The sequence below is a fragment of the Serinus canaria genome, chromosome 5, assembly GCF_022539315.1.
Source record: "Serinus canaria isolate serCan28SL12 chromosome 5, serCan2020, whole genome shotgun sequence".
NCBI classification, from domain to species: domain Eukaryota; kingdom Metazoa; phylum Chordata; class Aves; order Passeriformes; family Fringillidae; genus Serinus; species Serinus canaria.
The window spans coordinates 55,783,730-55,796,448 of NC_066319.1; the positions used below are offsets into that span (position 1 = coordinate 55,783,730).

General features: G+C 42.0%; 1 protein-coding gene across 1 annotated transcript in view; it reads left to right on the forward strand.

Annotated features, from left to right (window-relative positions):
* KCNH5 (potassium voltage-gated channel subfamily H member 5) overlaps positions 1 to 12,719 on the forward strand; it is a 149,774-nt gene that overhangs the window by 38,081 nt on the left and 98,974 nt on the right. Inside the window, exons 5-6 of the mRNA XM_050975248.1 lie at positions 1,099 to 1,214; positions 5,763 to 6,155. Of these exons, the coding sequence (XP_050831205.1) occupies positions 1,099 to 1,214; positions 5,763 to 6,155 (509 nt within the window). The remainder of the gene's footprint in view (positions 1 to 1,098; positions 1,215 to 5,762; positions 6,156 to 12,719) is intronic.

Genomic DNA, 12,719 nt, shown 5'->3' on the forward strand with positions numbered 1-12,719 from the left:
CTAACGTAGAAATGCGATGTTTCCTTTCTCAGATATGTGTATTTTCATTTAATTTCCACCTACTCAGCATTCAAATTAAATGAAGGCTAAACCTTCTCCTGACCCCCTTTCCTGTCTGTAACTTGTTTGATAATTTATCCACAACTCTCTGATAAAACAATGACATTACACCTGGCTAAACTAAATGTTCAGCATCTCCTTCCATGTCCTTGGGAATATTATTTCCTTCCTAAACATACTTGGATTTTCAGTTGTCCTGCTCAATACTGAGGTGCTACACTGATGAAAATCCTGGTGTTTTCTTTGCTGCACCCATCTGCCCCATCCACTGATGCATCCATACCATCACAAACACTGGGGTGTTTTTCCAGCAGGAATGACTTGCTGACATGTCCCTGGGCTGGTGCTGCTGTCAGTAACAAACTGCTCCTTGCCAGGTGCTGCAGGAAAATGTTCCTCAGGGGCAGCTCACTGTGTGGGTCCTAGGCTACAATTAAAGCAGATGTTTATCATTAGTATAATAGCTAAATTTATTTCTTAATGCCATTTGAAATCGAGTTTTTAATCTGAATTCAAATGCTTAATGATATTTTTTATTTTAGTTTGAAGCACTGCTGCTGGTGCAGTCTTTTTAATTTTTTTCCAGTTTATTTTTGTCCCTGAAGCTTAGCTGGGGCAAAAACCAGTAAAGACTTAAGGATCAGACTTCTGGGGCTGCTCCAGTGCTCCTGGAGCCTTTCTGTAGCCAGGAAGGATTTTCCTTCAGCTTTTCCGTGAACTTCAGATTTCAGCAGCAGAGAATGTCCCCAGAAGGCTGAAAACAGGATGTCATCCCTCTAACACAATGTCTCCAGAAGGCAGAAGAAAGAATGTTTTGATTCCTTTCACATTTACCTGTCCTGCCTTGAAGGAGCAGTATTTTCCCTCTTTTGCAAGGTCTTTAAGCCCAGAGCCTGAAGCTGCCCTGTGCGGCAATTTAGAGAAACCACTCAGATCTGAGACTGAATATCGCTGAGCAGAAAGGAGCTTTACTAACACTAGATGAGGCCTGAGTAGTTCTGAAGTGATTTCTGACACGGTTCCCTTCTTTCCCTGCAGGCTGGACCAAGTTTGCGCGGCTGACGCGGGCGCTGACCAACAGCCGCAGCGTGCTGCAGCAGCTGACGCCGATGAACAAGGCTGAGGTGGTGCACAAGCACTCCCGCTTGGCCGAAGTAAGTGGCTGGCCTGGGTTGACTATCTGATGCTTTTATCCCCAGTTGTCATGTTCTGTTCATGCTGAATAATAAGTTTTGCACCTTTAAGACTTGTTCCAGAGAGTGAAGGGGGAGAGGAGAAGCTGCAGTTTGTTTTCAGACTCTGCACTCGCTCCTCCACATCGCTGCTCCTGGACTGCGATGTCTGCGGATGGACAGACAGCAGGACAGAGCTCTCCTTTGTTTTAGTTAGTGTTAGCTGGCTGAGGCAAAGAAGTTCCCTGGACTGTGTTTTTTTCCCTTTTCTTTGGCCCTGTTCAAACCTGCTCTGGCCTGAGCACCCAGCAGAGCACCGGCAGCTCCACCTGAGGCCCACCGGGCCGGGCCTGGGCCGCGGCATTTCCACTGCTGGAGGGACTGATCAGAGACTGAGTGAGCTGAGCTGCAGCCCACAGAGGGGACTTTCTGGGTTTGTCATCTCTTTTGGAGCAGCAAGGGGTTTTATTGTTTAATATTCTTTAGGTTTTATTGTTTAATAAACAGGTTTTTCCCCACTTTTCTCCAAGGAGGTATTTTCTCCCGGACCGGTTGAGGGGAGGGGCCGATTGAATCTGCTTTCCTAGAGGAGCCCCTTGGGGGTTCTCTCCAAAATTTGCCCTGAACCAGGACAGTGGGATGGACACCAGCCTGCTCCCTTCCTGGGGAGGTGGGGGGAAGAAAACCCACCCTAATTCCCATTGGGAAAGGATGTTCTTAGAGGAAAATATTTCCCGACTGATTTTTTCAGCCTGACCTCTACTCATCGTAAAGCAGCACCACGTGGCAAGCTCACGTTTTTCGGACAGGTCATAAAAACATTTTTACCTAAATGACACTATTTCTGTGTATGCAGTCCTCAGCTTCCTGGGTGTTCCTTAATTTGGGGTGCACAGTGTGCTTCTCTACTATGCTGGAACATGGAAGCAGGATTGAAGTCCTTGAGTCCCTCTCCCAGGAAAATGGGATTGTTTGAGAAACCTCTTTGGAAGCATCCCAGTCTGGGTCCCCATGGCCTGCATATATGTCCTGATCTTGACTTTCCTGCAAAGCCATTCCTACAGTATTTCCCTCATCACTTTTGTCTTCAGAACTGATGAAGTGAACTCTTTGGCAGGTTGTAAATATCTCCTTAACAGTGTAGGTGGTGCACAAGTGAATACCTTCAGGTTAACTTCTGAAACAGAGGTACTGCCTTCATCTTCATGTCTGCTGGGAATGAAAAATAAATTGGTCAAAAATACAGGGTCAAAATACATGAGCTACTGAAAAAGACAGCCCTTGTGCCAGAGAACTTATCCTGTGAAACTGATAGCAGATATAAATGTTTGGTTTTTTAGTTTCATTGCCTTTCTGGTTTTAGTGAACTTTGATAATAAAAATCTCAAATTATCGTAATGAAAACCCACAGTTTTCAGGTGTTGGCAGTGTGGCATTCTCCCTTGAATGATCCCATACCAATAGCTTAGATAAATGCTGACACCTCATGGTTTTCAAATTCATGATGTTTCAGTGTCCTGTAAATCCAGTTACAGCCATTCTTGGTTTAGTCTGGATAAGGGAAGACTGGAGAAGATATGGTAACAATATTCAAAGGAGTCCAAAGCAGCTGTATAGAATGAGGGAGGAAATTGTTCACCAGGACCACTATAGCTAGAGAAAAAAATAAATGGCAAGGGAGAGTTAGATAAGGCAGCAGCAAAACCTCAGGTAAGGGAGTAGGTGTGCTCAGGAATAGTTGGGATGAGGTTGTACTCAGGAATAGTTGCTTGCAGAGTGTGCAAACTCCTCTCTTAAAAGTGGTTTATGGCTGGAAAGTGCTTTGTAGGCAAAGTGCTGTGAGGAAGGCAGACTGAGGGGCGTTCACCATCACTGCACAGGCCCCATATTCCATATTTCTCTATGTGAGGTGGAGCATTATCTTCATAGCTCATCCCTTGCAGAATGTGCTGCTCACCTTATCAGACTTAACAGTTACCAGTCATTTTTATTAGCTGTATACAGGAATAATTCAGACAGTCTGTGGTGAATGCAGCTGACTAACAAGATATTGTATATTCTTTGGTGATTAAAAATCCATGCAGCATGAAAGAAATAATCATTATAGTTCAGTGGTCTCCACAGCCACTTGCCACCCACTCACCATGTCAAACTCAGCATGAGATTATGTTAAGAATAATAATTATGCTTTTACAGTATCGTGGGAGCTCCCAAGCATTCCACCACCAGAGGCACAGGGAACTATCAAGCATATGTTAATCACATTCTGCTTGAGCCCTAAGTAGTTTTTGTTTTTCCAGCTCTAGTGAGGACATTTCCATCTCCTGCCCCAGTGAACAAGGCAGGGAACAAACAGGCCTGAAGAAACCAGGGAAAGAAGTCCCAGTGCTGATTTATCAGCAAAGTGTTGGGCGCTGATGTGTCCAAAGAGATATCTGGAGAAAAAAACCAAATTATGAGGCAAAGCCAAAATGGTGTGTTAAGTGCAGGTGGAAATTTTCACTTTGAAAGAAATTTTCACAAGGCTGCTGTGAGAAAATGACTGTGTTGATTGCTGCTTTAATTCCAGGGAAAAACCCATGGATCCACCAACAACTTTAGTGTGCTGCAGTGGTTATAGGAGTATAGAAGTGCTGACAGTCTGTCCTGGGCACTGGGGGAGGGACACCTGGAGTTTGGTGTTTTTATAGGTCCCATCAGGGGTTTGGCATCTGTGCTTGTCTCTGGCAAGTGCCATTGGGACTACAGAGGGCTTTGTGTTACACCGGGGCTGCTGTGACACGAGGCTGTTGGCAAAGGGAGCAGCCACTGGCTCCTGGAGGTCTCTGCTGCTCTCTCACTGCTGCCTCTGTAGTGGGTGCAGTGCTTTTCTGGCCATGGGATAAATCTGGGCAATTCTGCTGACCCTGTAGAAAAGAAATAGCTAATTAATGTAACAAGTTAGTTTTTCGTTGTGTCAGCTCCACTGACTTTCCCTACAGATCCTGATTGCTAAATATGGGCTGAGGGAGGGTGGGACCAGGTAGGCAGGAGCAGGTTTGCATCCCTTCAGCCTGACTCTGGCCCAGATTTGACATCTTCGGAAGCCACGTCCCTCATCACAGAATGAGAGAGGCTGCTGTAGTGATCCATTGGTTTCCTGGAGAAACAGATTAGTTTCCTGGAGAACAGATTTTCAGCAGATCCAGACTTTTACTGTCTGATCTCAGTAACAGCTTTCTCTTAAAAACACCTAAAAGACAAGACTGCAAAGAATTAATGGAGAATCCCATTCTGTGGTGCTTGAGTTCATATTTTTAGTTATTATATAGTTTATTCAGAGCCCTTTACTCCTCTCCACTGAGGAAGGATCCTCAGCTTCACACATCTGAGGCTGCTGTTTTCAATCCTGTAAATATGGTGCACCACCCAGTATGGGGCAGGTGTAGGGCTGAAATGAGTTTTAAAGTTGCTGTAATTACTTATTTTATCCCATACAGACTTCAGATCCCCAGATGGATCTCCAAATGGATCTTTTAGTTGTCAGTGCAATAAATTGCCACGTGTGCATTCCTCTGTGCTTTTGTTTCTTGTGTTGCACTGAGATAAGAGGTAATTAGATTAGCTGGAAATGCCTTAAGTGAATTTGGCTTGGTTTTTGCAGTGTTTCCAGTTCCACAGTTTTACAGCAGTGAGTGTGCAGGAGATTATAGTCCTGTGCAGAAAAAATGAGAAGTAATTGCAAGAAATAAAGGAGAACCCACTGGTATTGAGCTTGTGGGAGCAACAACTTTTTGAAGAAAATATGAAGGAAGTGTGATATTGGCAGGGGTTTAGGCAGAGGTTGTGCACATGATGCCTCATTTTAGGAGGTCATCCAGCAAGGCTGGGGTCACCTTTAATAGGGTGTTGCTCTGGCTCAGCAGTGATTTCAAAAAGAGGTCAGGCACAAAGAATTAGTCTTGTAACTACAAATCTGAATGAGTGTTCATGTTTAGATTATGTGTTAGGAAGAAACTCCTTTCTATGAGGCTGGTGAGGCATGGGAGCAGGTTGCCAGAGAAGCTGTGGCTGCCCTATCCCTGAAAGTGTTCAAGGCCAGGTTTCATAGGGCTTGGAACAACCTGATCTAGTGGAAGATTCCCTGCCATGGCAGGAGGGCTGGAGACAGATCATCTTTTAGGTCCCTTCCAACCTAAACCATTCCATGATTCTGTGTTCATAACTGCAAAGCAACTGCTGGTGTGGCAGTACCCAAAACCTCTGTCTGGAGCCTCTCTTCCCTTGCTGTTGGTATGGTTTCCCCTCAGTCCATCTGCAAAGACCTTCCTTTTTGCAGGAATATCCTGAGATGCCATGCTGCTCCCATTCATTGAGTGACAGCTGCCTCTACACATCCTAAATAAATCAGATTATTTAGAAACTGTGGGTTGCCTTGCAATGTCCAATGAGCACAGTCCCATCTCTGCTGCTCCTCACAGAAGTCTGTAAGACCCCTCACTGGATCCTGTTCACTGAAAACAGTAACATTTGCCTCTCTGCCTCTTACAGGTTCTCCAGCTGGGATCTGATATTCTTCCTCAGTACAAGCAAGAAGCTCCAAAGACTCCACCACACATTATACTCCACTATTGTGCTTTTAAGACCACCTGGGACTGGGTCATCTTAATTCTAACCTTCTACACAGCAATCATGGTTCCATATAACGTGTCCTTCAAGACAAAGCAGAACAACATTGCCTGGCTGGTGCTGGACAGCGTTGTGGACGTTATTTTTCTGGTTGACATTGTTTTGAACTTTCACACTACCTTTGTTGGCCCTGGGGGAGAGGTTATATCTGATCCCAAGCTCATAAGGATGAACTACCTGAAGACGTGGTTTGTGATTGATCTTCTGTCCTGTTTACCATATGACATCATCAATGCCTTTGAGAATGTGGATGAGGTAAGTGGCTGTAGTCTGTCTCAAGAGGATTGTTTTAACTAAGGATTCATTTAGAAGCCTCTTCCCTGGTGCCTTTTGAAGGCTGACCTAAAGCAGAGTTAAAGAATAAAGTAGGGGTTTATTAAAGGTCTCAATGGATCCACCTTGGGCAGCACAAGAGCCCAGCCAGGGCTACACCCAAGATGAACCAAAATGGACAAACAGTCACAAAATGGACAACCAGTCACGAGTTCTCTGACTTTTGTAAGTTCTGTTCCCTTTGCATATTGGAGTTAATTGTCCAATTACAGCTTTAGCCCATGCAGTCCCATCCTTGTTTTTCTCTCTTTAGTCAATGTTGTTTGTGCTCTTGGGCCTGAGATTTGAATCATTTGTCCTTGGTCCCTAGCTGGAGAAGGAATTGCTTTGTCTCCCTACTCGGTGCAGAGAGCTCACCATCCCCTCATATGAAGCCCAGACCCACACACTAAAGCAGCACAGAATCTGAAAAATAGAAAAGCTAAAACCAGAGGCATCACCCAGTGAGGCAGCTCATGCTCTGTGCAAATACAGGGGGGTGGTCTTGAGCTGCTGGGATTTACCAGCAAGACACTCCTGTGTTGGTGGAGAGGTGTCTGAGGGTTCCAGTACCATGTGTGGATGTTTATTTTAGAGATGGGGGTTTTAGAATGGCTTGAATGTCATCCAAAAGCATTGGTGCAAATCCCTGTCAAAGTGGGCTGGGCCAGTTGGGATGTCCCCTGTCACAGCCTTCCTTTTCTGCTCAGTCTTTGGGCAGCTCTAGCCCATTGCAGGCCTTGATTACAGTTCTGTATTTGCTCTGGCTGAACCTGGTGACAAATCTGCCACTTATATGAAAGCAGGGAATGGCTCTGAATAAGCATTTTTAAAATCCTGCCCTAGGATTACCTTTTGAACCAGGCTGTAATTTTTTTTTTAATGCCATTTTTAAATGTTTGTTTGAGAACGAGATTTATTTCCATTTTTTTAGTACAATTATTCAACTACAGCTATAATTTGAGCAACTGTTTGAGGAGAGAGGACATAAATATCATAGATGGATGCTGAATGAAAGCTTTTTAACAGCTAAGAGTGTTAACATTTATGCAGTCGAGCTTGCAGCCTAAGCTAATACAGAAAACAAGGAATAGCTACAACAAATAATGCACGAGTCAGTGTACAGAAATTCATTATTAAAATGGAACTGTAATGGCTTTAGGACTTGTTTTAATTTTTCTCTAGAGCTTTTTATCTTCAGGGCCATAAACAGATGAAAAAGCCTCTGTTCATTTTGAACATTTTAGCAGTTTTCTTAGAACACCATTTAGTGGGGTTGTTTGTTTGTTTGTTTTTAATTCTCAATTCTGCACTTACATATCCTCACTATATAAAAACTACATTTTTTTTTTTTTTTTAATGCAGGCTTTGCTGCAAATTTTGTAGAACTCCTTTAAAATTCCATCCCTGCCTCTGCATGCTGAGTAGCATCTTTTGACATTGTTCCATTTTATTTATAGCAAATATTACAGAAGTGATAATACTTGCAGCTTAAATTCAAGATCCTATGAGGGCTGCCCATCTGAAACCAGGTTGTACAGTCAGGCTGTGTAAGAAGGTGATATTAGCAAGGTTGTAGACGTAATACATCTTTTTAAGGTAACCAGTTTCAGACTCAGAGGAGCCTGATTTTTATAAAAAATGCAGCATTATCTCCAGTTTTTTGTGCTGTAATATGTAAAACAAACAGAAAATTTCTGTGCCTAGCAGGACAGATTTAAAGGATGAGGTTAACCTCTTTCTCTAACATATACATGGGAAATAAACCATCTGCAATATTTGTGACAGGGAAGAGAATCTTGACAGAGCATTATAATTGAGACACACCTAAAGTGACAAACTTTAATCAAAATGTAATAACCATAGCAAGGTACCATGAACCCCAGTGATCCTAGAGCAGCTGTCATTTACTTTCAAACAAATGAAAAATTAACTCCTTTTTAACAAAGGAGACAACAGTAAGATTCCCTTGTCATGAAGTGCTGTGTTATGGCTCTGAAGCCTCCAGCAGGTTTATATTCACTTGATTTTCCTCCTCTCCAACTCCAGCTTTCCCTAGTGTCTGAAAAGTATTGAAGTGATTTTGAAAACAGGTATGTAAACAGTCAGTCTTTCCTCCCTGGGTCTGCATTTTCTCTTTTCCATGTCCTTCAGGGGAGATCTTCTTTTTTTTTTTTTTTGTGATATGTCTTGATTTGTGATATTTAAGTCTTTTGAGCTGGTTAGTGTGTTCTGGATGGTTGCAGTTATTACTGCTCTTTATCTTCATTTGGTTTTTAACATTTATTTTTACTGGTGCTTATTGTCTGAGATTTAACATTTTGGCTGCCCAGCACCAGGGTGTTCAAACACTGTTCATAGGTAAAGAATAAGTAAATCCATAATCTTAATTTGGGAGAGATACTCTGATTAAAAGCAATGTTTCTCATTAGAAAGTGTTTGTTTCCTTCTTAAGGCAAGCAGGAGAGAGAAGAGTTCTTTTAGCTCTTGATTCTGCAAAGTTTTAGCTCTCTCTCTTGGCCCTGGGTGTTGGATAAAAGTCTTAAAGTTGATTATTTTGGCATTTCAGATAAAACTGCAGAAAATGAGCTTAGCAATAAAGACCTTGGGTGCAGGTCCTGGTGCTCTTTGGGTTCTTGGTGTGGTGGCGAGGGATGGACCCAAATCAGATTGAGCAGCCCTAAAATCCAGCTGAGTGAATCTGACCCTTGTAGTCCCACATAAAGCATCAAATTATTTTTTGCTAGTTGTTAAGGAGCTAGATTAGAAGGGGGAGCAACATTGGAGGGGGTTTCTTTTCCTCCCTATGGACAGATCTCTCACTCATGAAGAAGGATATGGCCAAGGAGGTTTGGGATTTTGTCTCTCTGTTGTATATGTAGACTATGTGATATAGGTGCTTGAGGTGAACTAAGATGCCTTAAGCACTAGAGTGCTTTTTATGATGCCAAAATTAAGGAGATAAATTGAAAGATTAAAAAAAAAAAAAAAAAAGGGGGATGAAAAAAGGAAATGTGTGTTTTCTTACCAAGGGTTTTAGTCCTTCAAATGCATCCAGTGTAGGAACTGTGTCCTTTCCCTCACAGACAACTTTAGGTGAAGGCTGGAGTTCCCAGCTGAGGCAAACATGACTGCAAATCAAAGTTATTTTGTTGCTGAGTACATGTAGAGCCTTGGTAGAAGGATTTGATGGAGAGGATTATGACACACAAATTGAGAACTGGGGGGGATTAAGATGATTTGAGGCAGAATTAGAGGTGTAGGTTTCCAAGCCTGGAGGTACAGAGCCAGGCTGTTGGAGTCTTCTCAGGGGGATTGAGATGTGGGAGAGGGAGAGGAAAAGGGAACATAATGACAGACACCTTGTTGACATCTAAGATGATGTGATGGATGAGGAATTAAGTGCCTAAGTGGTATTGAAAGGGCAGGAAAACAAGGTAAAATAGGCTGGAGAAAATTGAACTAATGGAGAGGAAAGTGGAATCCTTAGTGGGACATTTGAATTAGGAAACTTGCTAGGATGATAGACCTAGAAAATCAGGAAAATGCATATCTTTTCTAATTGGGCAGCATATCCTGCACTGAAATACACTCTGGCCAAACCAAAACCATACAGAAAACCTTTTCTTTACAGAGCTGGGACAGGGGACACCATGAGTACATACTGTAAGGAATCCAGGCAGTTTTCAAGGAGTAAACCAGAACAGAGTGGGTGTGCTCAGAGTCTCCAGAGTCTCTTGGCTGAATTGGTTGTTTTTTTTTTCTTAGTATAAGAGTTGTCAGAAAATTCTGATTTAGTCTAAAAGTGTCTGCCAGTTTATAAAATTTATAGAATCGTGACTCCCTGCTTTTGAAACTGGACAATTATGGTACCTTGAGACTTGGCCTTTATATGTGTTCTACCTATTGGAGAGATAAATATCCGACCTCTGTCAGTCTGGGCCACCAAACAATTGCTTGTAACCGTTTTTTCCATAGAAGTCAGAATTATCAGCCTTATATTGTGATGACATTGTCAGCAAATTTACAGGTGCCCAAGAATGTTGATCAGGTATGGTCAAACCATGCTGAAATCTCCCTTTGGGACCAAATACATTGATTGGCATCCCAGGACACCAGGATGTTTGACAGGTGTTTGGCTCTTGTCTTCACATGCATTTGAGCATCTGCAAGTAAATATTTTGAGTAAATATTCCCAAAACTAGATGGATGGACAAGCTTTTGGCCAAATGGAAAATTCTTCCACAACTTAAGGGTTAAATTCAGTTGAGAAAGCCTCTTAGTATTTTGAAAAATATTATTTTTTCCTGGGAATTTTAACTGAGATCCATGAATTTCTGAGTTTGTCATGGAATACCTAGAAGCTAGATCTTCTCTGTGCCAGAAACACGGTCCTGAAATGATATATCATGTACTGTGAAGAAAGGGACACAAAGTCAGGGTGGCATCCAGATGGTTTTTAGATGAGTTGTATAAAAGATTCTTTCTGCAGAAATTAATTTTTGCAAGATCCTTTCTACAGAAATTTATTTTTGCAAGCCAATGGCTGGAAATGAAAGCAGAGAAATTTAAATGACCTAAACCAAAGTTCTGTGCCTGTTGTTTAATAATGTAAGACTACATGACCCAGTGGCCTTAAAATTTAGTGATCTATGCAGGGCACATTAAAGCACGGATTCCTTGTAATTGTAATTTTATTTTAATTGCCATTATCGATCTATTTCAGCATTGTCAGGAACTTCTTTGTATCACTGCAATTAATAGAAACTAAAATTGCAATGTCTGTAAATTGAAGGCAAATAAAAGCTGATTAAGCTGTTGTAGCCATGTTCACACCTGCAGTGCTTTACTGCAAACATTCCCTTTGTGGGAGGTATTTGAAGGAGAGATTTTGGGCACCAGGCTGAGTGGTGTATGCAAGGTGAAGATAAATTGGTGTCTTTCAAGAGTGTGACTTTGGCTCTGAAGTACAGTCCATGGCTAGCTAGCTTTTTTAAATCTTGGTGGTTGACATGCAGAAAATAATTCCCAGAACTAAATCCTGGCTGCAGCCAAGTGTTAAACTACAATGGAAATTCCTGGCAAGTAATGACAGAAGCACTAACCCTGGGACCTGGCATTTCCCCCCTTGTTATAACTCAGAAAATAATTAAATATGGAGAAAGCTGTCATTCTGTTGTAGTGTGTGAAAACCCACTGGAATAATAGAATAATACAGTGGCATGGGTATGGTATTAAGTTATAAATGTATTCACTGTAGGTATATATTTTGCAGAATTTCAACCATTTTCACCTCTTTCACTTAGTGATCTCTATCACCCCATTGCTCTGACTTGCAGAATTGCATCTCTTCTCTTTGGCTTTTATTCTAGGATTTTATTAAAGTTCTGCCACCGTTTAATTCATCAGCTTTTAATTTTTTTTCTTAATTAATTAACCAGATACTTTAATGCTGTACAAGGTCTGGGATATGTCTGCAGGTTTCCCTGTGGAAACACCTGAAAGTCTCCATGATGTGAGAGGAAACTTGTGAAAGGAAGGAGCTGAGCCAGAGCCAGGGCAGGGGGTGGTGGGTGACCTGATAGCCTCATACACCTCTCTGATGTGGGTTATGGCATACTGAACTGGAATTAGATGTCCCAGGGGTCTTTTTTTATTCCATTTTTTAAAGTATTTTATTTTAATGTGATGTATATATTAGTGGGAAGCAGATGTTGGGTACAAGCCATTTAAATAAAATCTTCAGTCAGAGCTGTATAAGCTGGTACAGAGTCCAGCAGAGGAAATTGTTTGTGGAGCACTTTCAAGGGAAGCTTGCAGTCCTGTGTGATCCCTTTTGCTCACAAAGGAAGGGAAGGCTTACAAAGGAGATGAGGAAATGAAATAATCTGATCAGATGCTCACTGAAATGAAGCTGATGGGAGTAGCACAAATTCCTCTTTTGTCCTTTGTCCACCTTCCCTATGTGAGTGAAAGTTATCATACTTCATGATGCTGTCTTTTCTCCCCTTTTTTTGAGCATACTGATGCACTAACAAATAAGTAGTGCAACATGCCACATCCTCCTTATCTTGCATCTAGAAGAAATATTTTGCAATCACCCTTCTCTTTATAACCTCAGTTATTTACTGCTGGACATGTGCTGCACTGTATGGTTGTGCCATAAACAGTTCACTGGAATTTTATTTATAATGTTACAGCTTATTGACATTTGTGTTAGAGGAAAAAAAAAAAAGGAAAGTTTCTGCATCCCCCTGGTAAAAAGCCAGGAGATAAATCCCAAGCAATAAATGTAGGGGTACCTTTGGAAAATGCACTAAAAAATCTGCTTGCTTACATTCTTCTGTCAGGACTGAAATTTTTGCTCACTGAAGTCACTACTCCCATTGCTTCCAGTGATGCAGGGTCAAGTATTAACTGGGCTCTGCTTGTATCTGGACCTGGAATCTAGATAGCTGGTGCAGAAGAAGGAAAGCCCTTTACTCCTGTGTGTATCTACGTAATTGA